Source organism: Xenopus laevis, chromosome 1S (assembly GCF_017654675.1).
Source record: "Xenopus laevis strain J_2021 chromosome 1S, Xenopus_laevis_v10.1, whole genome shotgun sequence".
NCBI classification, from domain to species: Eukaryota; Metazoa; Chordata; class Amphibia; order Anura; family Pipidae; genus Xenopus; species Xenopus laevis.
In genome coordinates, this window is record NC_054372.1 from 176,684,700 (window position 1) to 176,703,579 (window position 18,880).

The window sequence follows — 18,880 nt, forward strand, 5'->3', positions numbered from 1 at the left end:
TGGAGGCTAATGAGGGAGGAAGGTTTGTGACAGTCAGGAGCGGAAGTAGGGGACAGAAGGGTAGGGGGGCTGGTCCACAGCTCGTCCAAACCAACAGATTCACCATTTTGGCTGAAGATGCTGGGGAGAACAGCTCTGAACTAGCATGTATGGAGCAGGCTAACTTTCAGAGCACCCTGGGAGGCAGTGGCTCTAATACGTGGTGGGGGGAGTGCACGGAAGCAAAGGCAGGTTCTAGTTATAGGGGATTCAATTATTAGAAAGGTGGATAGGGTAATCTGTGGCAAGGACCCTTCATGCTGAGCAGTCTGCTGCTTGCCTGGTGCTAGGGTTCGGCATGTGGTGGAACGAGTGGGAGATTACTGGGAGGGGCTGGGGAAGACCCATCGGTCTTAGTACACATAGGTACCAATGACAAAGTTAGAGGAGGGGGTGAGGGGGCCTCAAAAATTATTTAAAAAAAACTAGGTTAAGTTAAGTAGAGGGTGAGGACTTAATATGTGGCTGAGAGATTGGTGTAGGGAGGAGGGTTTTGGGAGAACTGGGCTGATTTCTCAGTCAGCTACAGGCTCTTTTCTAGGGAGGGACTGCACCTCAATGATGATGGTGCAGCTGTTTTGGGGGAGAAGATGGCTAGACGGGTGGAGGAGACTTTAAAGTGGGAGGGGAGGGTTCAGTAAAGGATTCTGTGGAAGACTGGTTAGATGAGATAGTGGGCAAAGGAAGGGAAAATGGGGGAAGGGATTCAGGTAGTGGTACTGTTAAGGACAGGGAGGACCACATGTCATATGTTAAATATGGTACCAGTATTAAATGTATGTTTGCAAATGCAAGGAGTCTGACTGGTAAAATGGGAGTGCTGGAGGTTCTGGGGCTGGAGGGAAAATATGATGTGATTGGTGTGGCTGAAATCTTACGGGTGGAGCTCTTCACCAATTATAAAGAGTCCAGCAAATTAATTGTAGGAGCATGCTATAGACCACCTTATATAAGTGAGGAGGAGGAGGCTAAGCTCCTGATTCAAATAGAAAAGGCTGCTAGTTTGGGGAAAGTAATGATTATGGGGGATTTAATTAGCAAAATATTGACTGGAGCAAAAGTACTGCCAGATCAGTTAATGGGAACAAGTTTATAAATGTGTTGCATGACAGTTTTATGGCACGAGTTGTTGAGGAGCCAACCAAAAAAAAAATGTTTTTCTGGATCTAGTGATCTCTAATGACTCAGAACGTATAGCAAATTTGCAAGTCATTTTACCCCTGGGTAATAGTGACCATAATGTGATATCTTTTAATGTCTATTGCAAAAAACAAATATACACTTGGACAACAAAAACCATGAATTTCAGAAAAGCTAATTTTAGTGCCTCGAGGGCTGCCCTTGAGGGCATAGATTGGGGCATTATGTTTTCATCACAGAACAGAAATGGTTATCATTTAAAATATTAAATTAATTTAATAATAAATCGTTATTGTTCTCAATTTATTCCCTTAAGGAGTAAATTTAGAAGCACATAGAATCACCCTATGTGGCTTAATATAAACGTAAAGAAGTTAATAGGAAAAAAGAGAAAGGCATATAAAAACTACAAGTCTGTTGGGACAGAAGCTGCATTTAATGAATATAAACACTATAATAAATGTTTTAATCAGCAATCCAGGAGGCAAAGAAAGGTAATGAGGAGAGTATTAGGGCTGAGGCGAATAATAACCCCAAAGTAAATTAATAGTAAAAAGATGCGGGTTGAGAGTGTTGCTCATTTAAATAATGGTACCAGTATGGTTGTAACAGATACAGACAAGGCAAATGTGCTAAATCATTTCTTTTCTTCAGTGTATACAATTGAGAAGTCTGAGTTCCCAGACTCACTTTATTGCTGCACTAATGGCTCAGCTCAATCTAGTCAGTGGCTGACTCAGGATATGATTCATAAAGCTTTAATAAAAATTCATGTAAACAAGGCTCCAGGGCCTGATGACATACACCCCTGGGTTCTAAGAGCTTAGTTCAGTTTTAGACCAGCCCCTATTTCTGATTTTCTCAGATTCACTTTCATCTGGTATGGTGCATATGGATTGGAGAAAAGCTGATGTTATTCCAATATTTAAAAAGGGATTACGATCTCAGCCTGGCAATTATAGGCCAGTAAATTCGACATCTGTGGCGGGCAAATTATTTGAAGGCTTGTTAAGGGATCACATTCAAAATTTTGTCCTAGTGAATGTCATAATGAGCAGCAATCAGCATGGCTTTATGAAGTATAGGTCATGTCAGACAAATTTGATTTATGACGTAAGATGCAGGACAGTGGGGGGGGGGGGAGCAGTAGATGTGATATATATGGATTTTGCCAAAGCATTTGATACTGTGCCCCACAAACGACTGCTTTCTAAACTAAGGTCTGTTGGGCTTAATGAAGTCGTTTGCACATGGATAGGAAACTGGCTACAGGATCGGGTACAGAGGGTGGTTGTTAATGGTACATTCTCTACTTGGAGTAAAGTTCTTAGTAGGGTCCCCCAGGGCTTGGTATTGGGTCCACTTTTATTTAACCTTTTCAATAATGACTTAGGGGAGGGTATTGTAAGTTATATATCAGAGTTTGCAGATGAGACAAAACTATCCAGCCCAATTAATTCCATCCAGGATGTGGCATCCTTGCAACATGATCTTGACAAACAGTCTGATACATTAGATAGCTTTAAGAAGGGGTTGGATGGTGTTTAGCAAGTGAGGGAATACAGGGTTATGGGAGATAGCTCATAGTACAAGTTGATCCAGGGACTAGTCCAATTATTGTTATTAGTTAATTAAAGCACTAACTAAAGGGGTGGTTAGTCTGAAGCCTCTGATATTTGCCTCCGAGGGGGAAAAAATTCTGATTTTATCTCAACATTTTCTGCTACAAACTCCAGATTTTCTGATTCAGACTTTTCCATTCTCTGTGTTTAATTCCGAAAAATGTGTGATTTTTTTTAAAAGTCATAGTTTATAAAAAAAAAAATCATTTTCGTGATTTTTGCATTCGGAGTTTAGTCTTTTTAAAAAAAAAATCATTTGAAATCATTTGCCTTGTTCTTCTGGCTCTTTCACATGGGGGTTCCTAATTCCATCTAAAAAAACAAATGCTCTGTAAGTCTACACATATATTGTTATTGCTGCTTTTTAATCACTCATTTTTTTTAGTATTCAGGCCTCACTTATTCATATTCCAGTCTCTTATTCAACTCAATGCTTTGTTGCTATGGTAAATTATTCACTAGCAACCAGATCGCTGAAACTGCAAACTGGAGAGCTGCTGAATAAAAATAAATAAGTTAAAAAGCACAAATAAAAAAATCTATTAGTAAATTCTCTCAAAATATCACCAACCCCTTTAAGGGTAGGACTACACTGATGTTTTCAGCGCGATCTGACGCGCTGCTACAAAACGCATCCAACAAATCACATGTGACGGAAATAAAGTAAGAGATACAAATGTCGGATGAAGTTGCAGCGTTGATTCAACGCGACTGTCGGATGCAGACGCAGCCTGCATCCGACAGTCGTGTCACGCCGAAAACATCCGTGTAGTCCTACCCTAAAGGTTAACACATTTATATATAAATGACTATAAAATCATTTATTTATTATACATTTAAACCATTTACATTCGCTTTAAAATGAATGCCTATGAATTTTTAAACAACAGTGTTCACCCCCATACCATTCCATTTTATGGGCAGCATCTTTCCATTAAATAAACCATTTTCATCCAAATAAATATTTCCAATAAAACAGTGGAAAGCAAAATCACATACTCTTGTCACTAATAATTTAGGAGTCCTTATATCACCCTGCTGGTAACAATATCTCATGCTATAAGCCCCCACCCAAATACATATATTACAGTCAGCCTTAAAACGTCAAGACAAGAGCCAAAGAAATATCATTTAATTGATAAAATGCTTCTGATAGGATGCTACTGTATAATTCAATATGACTTTACCTTTCACGCACGCACTGTGTTATGGATGGAATAATTCCCTAAAAGTCAAGCCATACGTAGTTGAAATCTCTTGGTTTGGCTCTGTGCCTAGAAATGCCCCTAGGCATCCATTTTAATCACATAACCAGACATGCTATACGGGTTTTCTTTCTGTTATATTCCAGTGGGTTTGACTTGTTAGCCAGACGGATAAGATAAGTAGCAGGTTTCCCATAGAACAAAGAAACAAATTTAAAGGAAATCAAGGTCACCCTAACAGAAGTGGAAAAGATGTCATCATTTAGAGGTGTGGTTAACGTCTAGTAATAAAGAAGGATAAACAAAAGTTACAGTTAGATTTAAACTCTATAAAACCTTTTATAGTTTTAATGTATTTATATATAGGATATAGGATATATATACATATATATATATATATATATATATATATATATATGTGGGGTGCTGGCACAGCACGTATAATAGAATAGAGTGCCTGGGTGCGGAGCTATAAAGTAGTATACAGATGAAATGGAAGCTTGCACTCACAGGACTTAAAGAAGCAAAAAGCTTTATTAAAAAAAAACGAACTAACGTTACGGCTAGGTCCCAAGCCTTTCTCAAAGTGAGCTTTGAGAAAGGCTAGGGACCCAGCCGAAACGTTAGTTCATTTTTTTGATATGCCAAACAAGGACAGGTTGTATGAGAAAAGAAGAAAAATGGACACAAGTCAAATCCCACTGACCAGGGTAAATGGATATTTAACAGGATATTTCCTAAATACCACAAATCTACTTCAACTTCAATAATTAAAAGAGAATCTAAGCAGCATCTCTGTGACTCACAGTGTGTGACAAACTCGTACACCACTAAGCTGAGTAGTGACGTGCAGGTCGGCAAAAAAGTCGACCCACACCTGCCTGCTCCCAACTGGCACTTTATATTTATCGATCGGAGCTCGTCCCATCCATCTAAAGACAGGAAAGGGGGTGGGCAGATGCATGTCTATAACTACCAGATGCAGAAGATGGCACAGTATCCCGTGACCCGCAAACAGGGTGTGGGTGTTAACCAGAACCTGACCTATGGGCAAATCTGCGGGTGTTGGGCCAGCCCACACGTCACTACTGGCATTTTAAAAGACAAAATGAGTAAGTTGCCCAAAACCTGTAATATTGTGTAATCAATGAGTTGTCTGTGGATCATTCTTTTCTAAATTCGAGTGTGTTTATATCTGGAGGAATGCTTTCCACTCACAAGCTTTGCTACTAACTAATGAACATGGTGGTAGAACCAAAACTGTATGAACAATAAACTTGTAGAAGTCATTATGTGCAACTGCCGTTCTTCATGGCTGTATAATAGTAAATACTATGAGGTCATTTTATAGCAGCAGGTGCTCCTTATGATGCAAAGATGATACCAAGTTGATTATGCCCATATATATATATATATATATATATATATATATATATATGCTGTTTAATGGAGTTACCACCCTTAACATGGTTTAAATCAGTGATCCCAAACCAGTAGTTTGTGAGCAACATGTTGCTCTCCAACCCTTTGGATGTTGCTCCCAGTGGCCTCAAAGCAGGAGCTTATTTTTAAACTCCAGGCTTGGAGGAAAGTTTTGGTTGCATAAAAACCAGGTGTACTGCCAAACAGAGCCTCAATGTAGGTACAATCCACATAGGCCAATCACAGCACTTATTTGGAAACCCAAAAACATTTTTCATGCTTGTGTTGCTCCCCAACTCCTTTTACTTCTGAATGTTGCTCACAGGTTCAAAACATTGGGGATCCCTGGTTTAAATAATACATATTTGAAAGTTGCCTGTTTTCTGGGGTGGAGGGCCCCTTTAGTATTTACGTTTATTGAACACCGGATTGACATCAAACACCTTCAAAGGCCCCCTGAACAGCCAAATCACAACTTAACAAAACTTCAATTGGGTTTTAAGGCTTTTCTGTTTCAAAAAAAACTAAAACAATGTAATATATCACTATGCACAGTTGAGAAACACGCAGTTGTTCTGAAGTCAAAGGGGTGCTATTAGGTACTTGACATTTATTACTGTATGTTGTTGGGGTTTTCTATTCACTTATCTACTGCTGCCACAAACCCATAACTTTATTAAAAAGAAGGTAGTACATGTGTTAAATTAGAATTCCTAACAGCAACTTACTGTTTAAGCATCAACACGGTCATCTCATAGGGGCAGATTCACTAAGCGCCGAATTTGCAATAGCGTCTGATTCGCTCAGGACAACGCTAATTCACTAAAATCAGAAGATGTGCAATTATGGTGATTTATTTAGCCTATAAGATTACTCTCTTAACACTGGACTTTTTTTTTTATAATAAAAGATGACAAATCAAGAATTTTCATTGCAAACATTTTCAAGGGTTACCTGCATAGAAGTTGATGTATGCTCTTGTGTTCAAAAAATTCGAAGTTTTTTTTTTTTTTACAAAGTCATGCCATCCCTATCTAGTCAACCCATAATTGGTGCAAACTTTATTATGCAGTAATACAATGATCTGATTTATACTTCTAATCTATGCAATACCTATTAGGGGAAGAAATAGACACTGTCCTTAATGGACTGGCCAGTACACCCACCAGACATCGACCCTACCCAGCTCTTGTGGCTTTACAAGTTAAGAGTCACACTAGTTTTACCATGAGGGCAAATAAAAATGCATTACCAGCCGAATGCCCCTCAGGAAGAACAGCAGATGATGTTGGTTGAAATTGCCCTTGAATAGCTTTAAAATCTGACAGTTAAAACTAAAAAGGACTGGAGTTGCTGCAAAAGAAGGATAACGTTTGATGCACAGACCAATCTATAAAATGTTATATTATCAGCAACATATTTACTCTAATTTCTGATCAGTGTAATTTTACCTTGTTGAATAAACATGAATATTTCTGAAGGGCCGGGTCAAGTTGACCAGGCGCCCTATAAAACCCAGTCGACTAACCCCGTCCCCACATCGTTGCACCCTAGGCAGGTGCCTCTTCCCACTACTCCTAGTTCCGGCCCTGCATTTCTGGGTACCTAACTTTTCATCACTAGTATATATTTGAATATTTTCAGTACTATTCTGATATTGATCAGAATTTATCAAGAGGAGTGGAATTTGTTTCCAATGCATGCATTTATCCTCCTGCATACAAGCCTTTCAGGCAAGCAGCACTCATAGCTGCAGGGTATGTGTATGTATGAATACTCGTTCTATGTATTCCTGATAAATATCCCAGTGACCCAGAAGAGGTTAGGCAATATCCATGGCTACGGAATGATTCCACTGCGAAAGAAATCTGAGAAGTCAGGACGTCTGTGGCTGACAGTTGATTCTGCGGCTGCAGACTTGCAGACAGGTATATGTTATCACTTTTTCAGAACTGCCAGAAAATTCCACAGCATCTGGCAGTAGCCTTATAAGGATCCTTCAGACATTTAAATGTAAAAAAAAAGTTTGATTTCTATCACACTCCAGATCTGCTAAAAACACTTCCCCAAATGCCATGTTAAGGCAGAACAATCTGGGAATGATTAGCAAACACCGTGCACACTGTTTACAAAAGAATCAGATTGCTAGCTTTTTATTTATGGGGGGAGAAAGGTTTGAATAGTTCTAGATGTTTAAAAATTCCTGGTATGACACAAGTAAACACAGTATCCAAGTTAAAGGTATAAAGGCAATGGTGTGCCAAGTAAAGGAGAACAGCCATTTCTAAACAAAACAGAACAACTGCCAGCTACAGACAACCATCAGAAGTCTGAAAATGACATGAATTACAGCCAGAAAGCCACAGGTTGGCCAGAGAAGGAGTTGATAGCAGTGCAAAAATGAAATGAATACAATATGAATGAATAAATACGTGTTTGTGTATGAATGCACATTGGCTTTAGAATACATAAATCTGGATTTATGTTTTGAGCAATGGTCTTCAGTTTTGAATACTGTAAGGGGCAGATTTATTAAGGTTCGTATTGTAAATCTGAATTCGAATTTTTGGTCACAAATTCGAGTTGGGAATAATCGAAACTCGAATTTGAGATTTATCATACCTGTACCCTGGGAACAACACAAATTTGACTATACGTCACCTATAACCTGCCGAGTTCATGACGAAGTCAATGGCATAGGCCTAGTGACCCATTTGAAGATGTGAATAGCCTTCCCGACAATCGTGGTTTTTTTCAGAGAAAAAACTCTATTCGAGTTTTCGGGTCGGTAATATTCAATTGAGTTTTAGACATTCAAGTTTTTTCTTAAATAAGATACAATTCAAGTATGGAGGTCAGCCGATTTCATTCGAGGTAAAAATTTAAGGTTAAGAATTTATAGTTCACAAACGATGCGTTAAATTTTGCTTTTTACATTGGAATACATAGAGTTGTGGAAAAGTACACATTTACTTGGTGTAGGAAACAATACTTTTACTGGTGCAACAAAGCAGGGTATTGCCAAGGTGTCCTTCTGTCCGCAGCCATTACAAGGCCAACACTTGTGCGTATCCAACACACATCCCATTCTTCTAAAGTGGTAGAAATATTCACAGCCGAATTGCTGTTTAAGTCAATGGGAGACGTCCAAGAGGCAAATTTACTTCCCTTCGAAGTTGCGCCAGAGTTGACTTTGCCGCACTTCAGCAGGTGTAGATTCGCCAGGGCTGCGCAAATTCACGAAGATCCGAAGTTGCGCACACATTACCGATCATTTGCGAAGTTGCGCTAGCGATGCTACGATCAGCGGTTCGCCGTTATGCTAGCGTTTGGAAATTTGCATACAGCGTGAAATAGAAGTTTGAATGGACATGTATGCTGCAGCAAATAAATAACACTACACAAGCCCAGGGAAACTTAATAGAATTATATAGAGGTGTTCTAATGCCCTACATATGTGCCCACGGTATAGTTTAGGTGCCATATGTTAACAAGTAGGGGGGAAGGAAGGTACCCTAAAAAAAAATTCCGATCTTTTTCAGCCTATCACCCTATAAAGAGTTTGGGACTTAGAAACATTTTCAACTTTTTTTTTTTACAAACTCCTATCTACTCTATTGCACTTCCCCTGGTCTGACCTGGCGAAGTAAACTCTGGGGAAAGAGGCAACGCTCAGAAAAAAAACTTAAATTTGTGTAGTTTCGCCCCTTTGCCAGACTGCAACTTCGCCTAGCGTTAGGCTGCGAAGTTGCGCTAGTCTATCTACTTCGCTAGTGAATTTTCACCAGGGACATTTAGTAAATTGGCGAAATGACAAAATTACGTAACGCTGGCGAATAAGCCACTTCGCCGGTTAGTGAATTTGCCCCCAAGGATCAATTTTAAGTTGTTTGCAGCCTTCTTGACATTCAAGTTTTTTTTGGAGAAAAAAACTTGAATCAAATTTGATTACAATTCAATTAGAGTTTTTGGGTCATTTACATTCATTTTTTAAAATAATTCGAATTTCAAATTAATGGCAGCTTTTAAAAACTCATTGATAAATGTGCCTCTAATAATTTCACTTGACTCTTATTATAAATGCTGCAATATGAGAATATCAAGGTCCTGAATTAGGACTGCAAAAACGCAATCTTACTTTACTTGAGTAAGGTAAGATTGTAAGTACTGCTGCTATGGGGAATCATGGTTGGTGATAAACAAGTTTATCCACTCATTTATTGCTCATAGTGATTTAGGTCCAGCCAGGTCCAGCCACGGTGACCATATTTTTTGGTATTTATCCAAGCATCCTCTTCTAGTATAGATTAGTTTGTAGATGGGTAGGGCTTGATTTACTAGAGATTTCCATAGGGAAATCTTGTGTGACCCATTAATTTATATATGCCAGGGAAGGGTGTGCTATGGTGCCATGATCATTCCAGTCAACATGGTGCTCACTCCTGATGGTGACAGAATGGGAGTCAAGCTACTACAGACACATCGAGTGCTGCTTGCTTGAGGGCCCTACTGCAAAAGGCAGTGGGGGGTCATTTATAAAGTTTGCGCATCGCATATTTATCGCAAATGGTTGTATTGCCCATGTTTTTTCCTGAACGCTAATATCTTGCACTGTTCTGCCAGTCATTCTGGTTTTTGCGAATTCGCATTGTGAATACATTTTCACAAATGGCGCACAAATGAGACGGGAGTTTGCGCGAGCGCACCCAATGTGCGAGGTTGTTGTGCGCGAAAATAGCATTGACTAACTTCAATTCGCACTTTGCGAAACTGTTTTGCGAATATTTTCTCAGCCAAAGTTGTGGCGTAATTTAGTTGCAGAGTGTGTGCATAAATATGCGCAATTTGCGAATTTTTTACATATTTAAAAAGCTCTTACAGACATTCGCATTGTGAAAAAATTTTGCAATTCTGTTTGCACCACACTTATTCAGCTTTATAAATATAACCATGCACAGGGCAAATATATTCACTTTGCGAACCAATCTGCCTTGCGCAAAGTTTATAAATTACCCCGAGTGTGTTTCCCTTTGAACCAAAGGGTAGGGATGCTCTCTGTTTATATTATAAGGTTACTAGTCATGTGAAAATACCAGAAGCGCTTCTAAAACAAAAATACAACTACAAGGTTCTCACTGATTGCACTTAATTTGAAACGCAATCATTTTGCAATCTGCCCAGCCCATCAATTTGTGTTTATAAAAAGTGTCCCTGAATTTTCAAATGATCTGGTAACATGATGTTAATATGCTTACAATACACAATCTCATTAAACGCTTCATCATTTACAAAAATAATACCAATTTATATTGAGAGTTGTGTGAAAAATGTTCTGTTTAATGGGTGTCTCCGCCAAAACTGTGAAAAAGTGGCCTTCAAATCCAGATAGATTTGATGTGCTTATTGCGGTGAAATTAAAGAAAGGTTCTCAAGAGCCATGATCTTAAAAATGCATCTGATTTCAGCATACTTAACTAATTACTAGAGCTTTAATTATCACTAAAGACAACATACTTCGATATGACCAGAAAAGTTGGCCATCTGGTCCACCTGCTTCCCTGAAGCCAAAATTCAGCATAACAAAGTTCCAACACATTCTTTAGCAAACACTTGGGAAATGTAATATTCCACTATAAGGCATACATCCCACATGTTTTTATACCTAATGTGCAGCAATGTACCATAGCAAAGGAACCACCATGAGCGTCCAAATAATTATAGCATGGACATTCAAGGTCAATAAAGGTAAGGTGGTAGTATTTTAATAATTGTGATACATTCAGACTTCTCCGCAGTGAAGCCTGGTGGAAACAGCCCTGGAATGGAATATGGAAACAAGCAGGAGTTGCAGTTTATCGAGGAAAACAATATATTGTTTTTTTCAGGACAACCTGAGCTTTCAAAATATGCTAGAATGCTGGTGTAATTCAACTTCTGTAATAGGCTTCTAAGTGTCTAATAAAGTGAAAAAAAGCAAGGCCAAAACAATGCATTATTATAAAGAGCAGATTCTGGTAAATCAAAAATGGGTAAATATATCTATGTACGCCAAACTACCAAGTTGCAATTCTTTCCTGAATTTATCATTTTTTATAGAAATTGGTGAATTTTTTGAATAATGACCTCAAAGCTTCCAATAATGTAAAACAGCCTAAATATGATTGCTAGGAGTCCACTGAACAGTTGAATGCCTAATATGTATTAGTTTACCTAAGCATGTGGCATATAGGGGCCCCACCGCCACCCACCCACCCCATTTGAGCTAATAGTTCTGTCATTTCAGGTACTGCAAAATCCACACATTTACATAGTTGAGGGGGGGGGAGGCAAAGGTAGAATAAAGTACATTCACCCCAGAAAACAAAACAATATATTTTCAGAAAGAACACATTCCCCGGAATTCAAATTGGGTATGCGTTCCTTTCTACTCCAAAGAACCAAGCCGCAAACCTTTTTCTAATTTTGGTGACATTTCCAAAAATCACCTCAAAACTTCCACCCTGCAGCATTTTATTTCCCACATACTATTAGGTATCAAGACAAATCATCCCAAATATGAAAGCCTGGGATCCGCTGAACAGTTTGATGGCCAATGTACATAGGTTTATCAAAGTACACGGCGTGTAAAGACCCCAGAATCTACCTTGTGCATACTTATTTGATGGTTTACATTTACACTAATCTATAAACATTGGAAGTTTTCTGTGGGATAAAAGGTACAAAAAATTATGGTGACCGCTGAAAAACATTTATTTTTGGAAAACACACATTCTGACGAATCTAAAGTGGTTAATTAGGGCTTTCTACTTCAAACTACCATACTGCAAAGCTACGCTAAAAGCAGTGTTTTTTTTCGACATTTCTGAAAATTGCCTAAAAATATTGCAATTGGCCGCATTTATCTCACTCAATTTCTTACATACAATTGGAAAACACACTAAATATTGATGCCTCGGGTCTACAGAACAGTTTGATGCCTAATATGTATATATAAACCAAAGCAGCTGGCATGTGAGGACCCCGAATAAAAATTGTGCATATGAATTTTCTCTGCTGCCGATTCGCCTACTGTGAACAAAGACCACTGACTGTGTATTATGTGCCACAAGACCCTCCTAACAGTGCAAAGACCCCCCCCCCCCAAAACCATATATTTTTGTTAAGTACACATTCGGACTGCGTTTTTTTTTTCTTTTTATAACTTTGCTTATCAAACTTTAGATATTTCCTACTTACAATCAATAGCAGGCACTCTATTTATTTTACCAGTGTGGAAAAAGAGGCTATATAATCCCCTTTAGACATTGATATTTTATGACAATTTTTTCTGGTCTTTCACTTTTCGATTTTTCTTTAAATGCAATCCGGATCCAGGACACAATCCGGATCAGAACCAAGGCAATCAGAGATCAGATAAATTCTGATGCTACATTTTTAAAAAGGTTTCTGTTTCTTGCCTTCCCTATACATATTTATTCTCCCATTCAAATCACTGCCTGGATGCTAGAGTAAGAGTCACCCTAGTAACCTGATAAATGTAATCAGAGGATGACAAGTTTGACCTTATTTTTAGAATTTTAGGTCATACTTTATGTAATTCTCCCATACTGTCAATATGTATTATGTATTTTAAAACCCTTAGGCATTTTAAAAAATAATGTCCTCTAAAATCATTTTTCAGCCAGATCAAGCAGAACATCAAAATGAATAGTTCCATGAGCATCACCCCTCAATGGTTTTCATTTCTACATTACTAACCAGCCAGATGAAATAAAAAATCAACACCACTTTTCTGCATCATCAGATTGGCAGCATTTTCTCTCTAAATGCCTGGCATCTCCCACTGACAGCTGTTGCACATACATTAAAAAGTTGGAATCAACAGAGTCTACTTGATTTGTAGAAACCAACACAGGTTGAACTCTACTGTTAATTGGTAATGCACTGCAGTTTAAATTTGGTGGGGAATGCTCAAGGCACATCAGGAGATCAGGACACAAGCTAAATTCTCCAATCAGGAACAGAGAAATGTAAGTGCAGGTAACACACTAAGTGTTTTCCAAGTATTCTCCAAATTGTGTCATCAGTTGTGCATTAGAGCAGTGGTGGGTTTAAAAAAATCTTCAATCAAAAACCCAATTAAATATTGTAGTAACATACAGTAGAACCACCATTTTACATCCCCTGATTTTAAGTTTCCCCCATTTTATATTGTTGTTTTGTGGTCCCACCTATATATTATGCATATTTTCCACCATTTTACATTTTCCTGGATTTTCCACCATTTTTTATGGTCCCCTAAAAAATGGGGGTTCTACTGTAGTAATATGTTTCTAGCATAACACTCAGTGAGGATTATTTACAAACAGTGGGCACATTTTCAAAAAATGTAATAACCCATGGCACCAACTGAATATTAACTTTCACTATTCTTTCTATAGCTGGCTGGATAAAGCAATCACTGAGTGGTTGCTATGGGTTATTGCCCAGCCTGCTGGATAAAGCAGAAATCCATCAATTTGTATCTTATGCTCACTTAGCTAGATTTTAGTTCCGTCATTGCCAGTGTATCAGTATACACACATGAACCCTTTACCTATTGAAAATTTCTCTTTTGCGCTAATTTCAGGCTTGGCACAGACAGGAACTATGGGATGGAGGCTATTCTTTAAACTATCTTTGCCCATGTCCCATGGAATGGTTTGGTTTATTGCTTGAACAGTTCAGTGTAAAAATAAAAACTGGGTAAATACTGGCTGTGCAAAATAAAAAATGTTTCTGATATAGTTAGTTATCCAAAACTTAATGTATAAAGGCTGGAGTGACTGGATGTCTAACATAACAGAACACTACTTCCTGCTTTTCAGCTCTCTAACTCTGAGTTAGTCAGCGACTTGAAGGGGGGGCCACATGGGACATAACTGTTCAGTGAGTTTGTAATTGATCCTCAGCATTCAGCTAGTGTTCTGGCTATTATGTTAGATAGATAGTCACTCCAGCCTTCATAGATTACATTTCTGGCTAACTAACTAACTATATTTTTATTTTGCACAGCTTACAATGCCCATTGTTTTTATTTCATTTTATACTATTGCGATTCAAATTCATTAAATATTGATGCTCAATTGCAGTCTCTGCTGAAAAGGATGCCATCCATTTTGATATGTCATGGAGCATTTTTTACACCCATTTCATGATGTTATGAGTGGTTTCTACACCTATGCCTCAATCAAATAGTAATTGGAAACATCAGATATCAGTTTGGAAGTCAGATTCTAGCAAAAATTCAGACAACATACATGCCCAAAGATCATAAAGGCATGACGACGTTGATGAATGCCCTATTTTTCTGTGCCTGTTTATAAAATTCTAAAGATGGTATTCTTCAGAGTTGCCAAAAATTTACGGTAAAATAAAAAAAAAAATCATTGGTAAAATAAAAAAACATGTTTGCGGAAAATGTGTGGTTGTTTTGTTATAATTTTGAGAAGAAAGTGTCAAAGCCTCCTAAAAATCAGTGGACAAAAGAGTGTAGATTAATACTGAACAAAACGGTAAAATCAGTATAAACGAAAGGAATAGCAAAATAAACACCATACCATCCTTTATCATTCTCTTCATCTACATCTGACGCTTCTTCCTCTTTTGGTGGTTCAGTAATTGCTTGTGTGAGCTTTGATTTGAATCGATCCAGAAGAGCTAATGTCTGAACGTGAACAAGCATAATATTTAATTTAATATATAATTTCCAAATAACCACAGTAAATCTGGTCAAAGCATAACTAATAAAATAACAGCTTGATAACATTTTGTGCACCTTTTGAGTATTTTACATACAGTTAATTTATTGACTAGATTAAGGGGCAAATGCATCAAGGGTCGAATATCGAGGGTTAATTATCCCTCGATATTCGACTGGGGAATGAAAATCCTTCGACTTCGAATATCGAAGTCAAAGGATTTTGCACAAATATCGAACGATTCAAAGGATTTTAATCCAACGATCGAAGGATTATCCTTCGACCAAAAAAAGTTAGGCAAGCCTATGGGGACCTTCCCCATAGGCTAACATTGAGTTCGGTAGCTTTTAGGTGGCGAACTAGGGGGTTGAAGTTTTTTCTTAAAGAGACAGTACTTTTTAGTTCGAATCGTTCGATTCGAAGTCGTAGTCGAAGGTCGAAGTAGCCCATTCGATGGTCGAAGTAGCCAAAAAAACACTTCCAAATTCGAAGTTTTTTTTCTTCTATTCCTTCACTCGAACTTAATGAATGGGCCCCCTAGTGATTTGAACTTCATGTTAAACCCTAACTGCACTTAATACGCTTCCCTAAATATTACTTTTTTCCAGTAGAGGAGCACAGGCATGGAACACGCTACAGACTTAAAGGAGAACTAAACTCTCCAATAATAAGAAAATCCCCTACCTACAACCCTAGGTAGTCTCTCATTCCTGCTCCCCCACCCGCATAGTTAGTTATCCCTGAAATTGCCCCTAAGATTTTTCTCATGAAAAATTAGCTGGATGTGTTCCACCTATTAACCCCAATCCTCATCGAAAGAAACACGCAGGAGCAGGCCCTTGATAAAAGGATAATTATTCAGTGCATTGAATAGAAATATGCATTATCCACAGGCCAGATGAAGTTTATACCTTACCTAGGAGCTTCCTTAAATGCACAGATTTGAAGATATATAACAAAGTGCAACCAAAAAAATCATAATTTGATGAATGCAACAAAATATTACCTGCTGCTCCCTAGATACCCCTTTGTTTGTATTTTTCTTTCTGACTTCTTCATACTTTTCCTTTTCCTTAAGGTATTCTTCCAGAGCGCTGTTAGCAACTGTGTTTTCAGCTACGGGAATAAAACAGAAAGTGGCAATGTTATTGATTATAACTTGTTCAAAAGTTGTATGACCTTCTGAGACACATTCATATATGCAAGTATATTGTACCGTGCTGTCCATGAACTTGATCACACGTCAATTCAATGGCAGTCCTTTGCTGTCCAGTAATCTAAGCAATAATCAGTCCATTGTACGGAGCCTAAGCTTGACTGTATATCCTCCCTGCTTGTAAGAGTGTTAGGAGTTCTGCAAAACTCTCTACTAGTGATGTGTGGGTCAGAAAAAACTTAACCTGCAGTGACCCTATTCTGCAAAACCTTAACCCGCACCCGGACCTATTGTGCAAAATCTTCTGTGCGTGCATCTGGTTAAAAGACAGGGAATCCTCTGTAAGAGAAAAAGATTGCACTTCATCCCCAGTCTGACCAGCACCCAACGCTAACCCACAATGGTTGGCCAAATTTCAACCCAAACCAGCCCAACCGGTGGTCAAGCTGCAGGTTTATTTATTAAATAAATCTATAATGAATTAAATATTCTGCATTGTTTCTAAAATAATCAAGTTTATGTTCACTCTTCCTCTTTCAACATCTGTTTCTCTTCATTCTGTCTTCATGCAGCAGTTGGGTGTCAGATATTCATTGACAGTTAGGTCCAATACATCTTATAGGGGGGCTTCCTTTCCTAGCGGATGTATTAGAGCTCATTCAAATAACTGATTCCAGTTCAAACAAAATCTAACAAAATAACTGCAAATTCTGCATGTAGAGAGACATGATGTCAGGTGATTTTAATAGAGTGAGCTCTAATACATCTTCTAGGCAAACAGAGCCCCCTATAAGATATTTTGGATCTAACTGTCAATGATTATCCGACACCCAACTCTTGCAAGAAGACAGAAGAGAAACAGATGCTAAGAGAGGAATAGTGAAGATAAACTTTTTCTGTACTATTTCAGAAATAGTACAGAATTTTTAATTGATTGTATTTAGAAAGTTTCTTATTTCAGTATGCCGAAGTTTATATTAAATTTTCATTTTCACGAAAGTTCCCCTTTAATTAAAAAGGATAATTTTACTATTTTTGATTGATTAATAAATGAATACAATTAAATACAGTAATATTTTTTAAAATAAATAATTAATTCATAAAATGAATACAATGACATTTGGTCTATTTTATCATGTACATCTCCTTAACTATTTATATTTCTGTGCAACACATGATGTAGACTGGAAAAATGCAGGGTTGCAATGATCAAAACACAGGGAAGCATCGAAGGTATGCCAAGGTGCTGATTAATATGGAAGCCATATCTATGCAGGAGCTGAGAAAACAGAAGCAGGAAAAACCTGGCTAAAATGATTAGTGTCACCTGTGCCAACGTTATCAAGGCATTGTGCCAACACAAGTAAACACTCTGCCAAAATATAAAAAATAAAATGCAAATAGTAAGCTGTCATTCATTTGAGGGTTCGTGAGCCAACTTTCAAAGCCAAAATGAAATTCTTAAATGAGCTAAAAGAAAAAAAAAGTCCACAGCTGTGCCCAGGATTATTCCCTTTATAGTTAAAGCTATATAATAAACAGTGGTACAAAACTGCTGTTAAATAAAAAGATGGGAAGTTAAATAAATGCTTTAAAATAAATATTTTGGTACAGGTATGGGATCCATTTTCCGGAAACCCTTTATCCAGAAAGTTCCGAATTACGGAAAGGCGGTCTCCCATAGACTCCATTATAATCAAATAATCCAAGTTTTCTAAAATGATTTCTTTTTTTCTCTATAGTAATACAATAGAACCATGTGCTTGATCCAAACCAAGATATAATTAATCCTTATTGGAGGCAAAACCAGCCTATTGGGTTTATTTAATGTTTACATGATTTTCTAGTAGTCAAAGTGTGAAGATCCAAATTACGGAAAGACACGTTATCTGGAATGCCCCAGGTCCCGAGCATTCTGGATAATGGGTACCATACTTGTACAAATAAATGTGGGCATCTAGTTGGCAGGTGAGATTCTTTGTAGGTAAATGTATTCATTTGTCGTTTACACATTTGCCGAATACTTCCAGAGGAAGTCTACCCAAAAAGCGTTATTTGTTAAAGAATATAAAATTCTAAGCATACAAAGTATTTCCAATATACAGTAAATACATTAAACATGTTAAACATATATTTGTAATTGAAAGCAGTATTTATTTATTTTATCTGCACTAACTTCTGATCCTGACTAGTGTAGCAGGTCAGTTCTCTTCAGATCTTTAAGGTCTACTTCTTTAACTAACTAGTACTGAAGAACTGGGCATCAAACTGGGCATCAAACTGGCAAATAAGGTTCATGGCTGATATGTGCATAAATGTTATTTATACGCTTATGGCTTTGGGGGTATCCTTATTTGAGAAGGATCTGGGGATTTTTGCAGATAATAAGCTGTGTAACTCTAGGCAGTGTCACTTAGTGGCTACTATAGCAAATAAAGTTTTGCATACCTGTTTATTTTTGCAGAGAAAAGGGATATAATTAGTGATGAGCGAAATTTTTGGGCAAGAGTCGTGGCAAAAACGTTGCTCATAGACTCTAATGGGTGAAAAAAAAGT

The 18,880-nt window shown here is 37.7% G+C and overlaps 1 protein-coding gene across 2 annotated transcripts in view; it reads right to left on the reverse strand.

Annotated features, from left to right (window-relative positions):
* cwc27.S (CWC27 spliceosome-associated protein S homeolog) overlaps positions 1–18,880 on the reverse strand; it is an 88,428-nt gene that overhangs the window by 12,079 nt on the left and 57,469 nt on the right. Inside the window, exons 12-14 of one of the 2 annotated variants that reach the window (XR_005963982.1) lie at positions 16,175–16,284; positions 15,028–15,134; positions 3,989–4,240 (exon numbers count right to left, since the gene is read on the reverse strand). Coding sequence is in view for 1 of the 2 variants with exons in the window: in NM_001092730.1 (NP_001086199.1) it covers positions 15,028–15,134; positions 16,175–16,284 (217 nt within the window). In the remaining variant the exon portion in view is untranslated. 2 annotated transcript variants of the gene reach the window in all.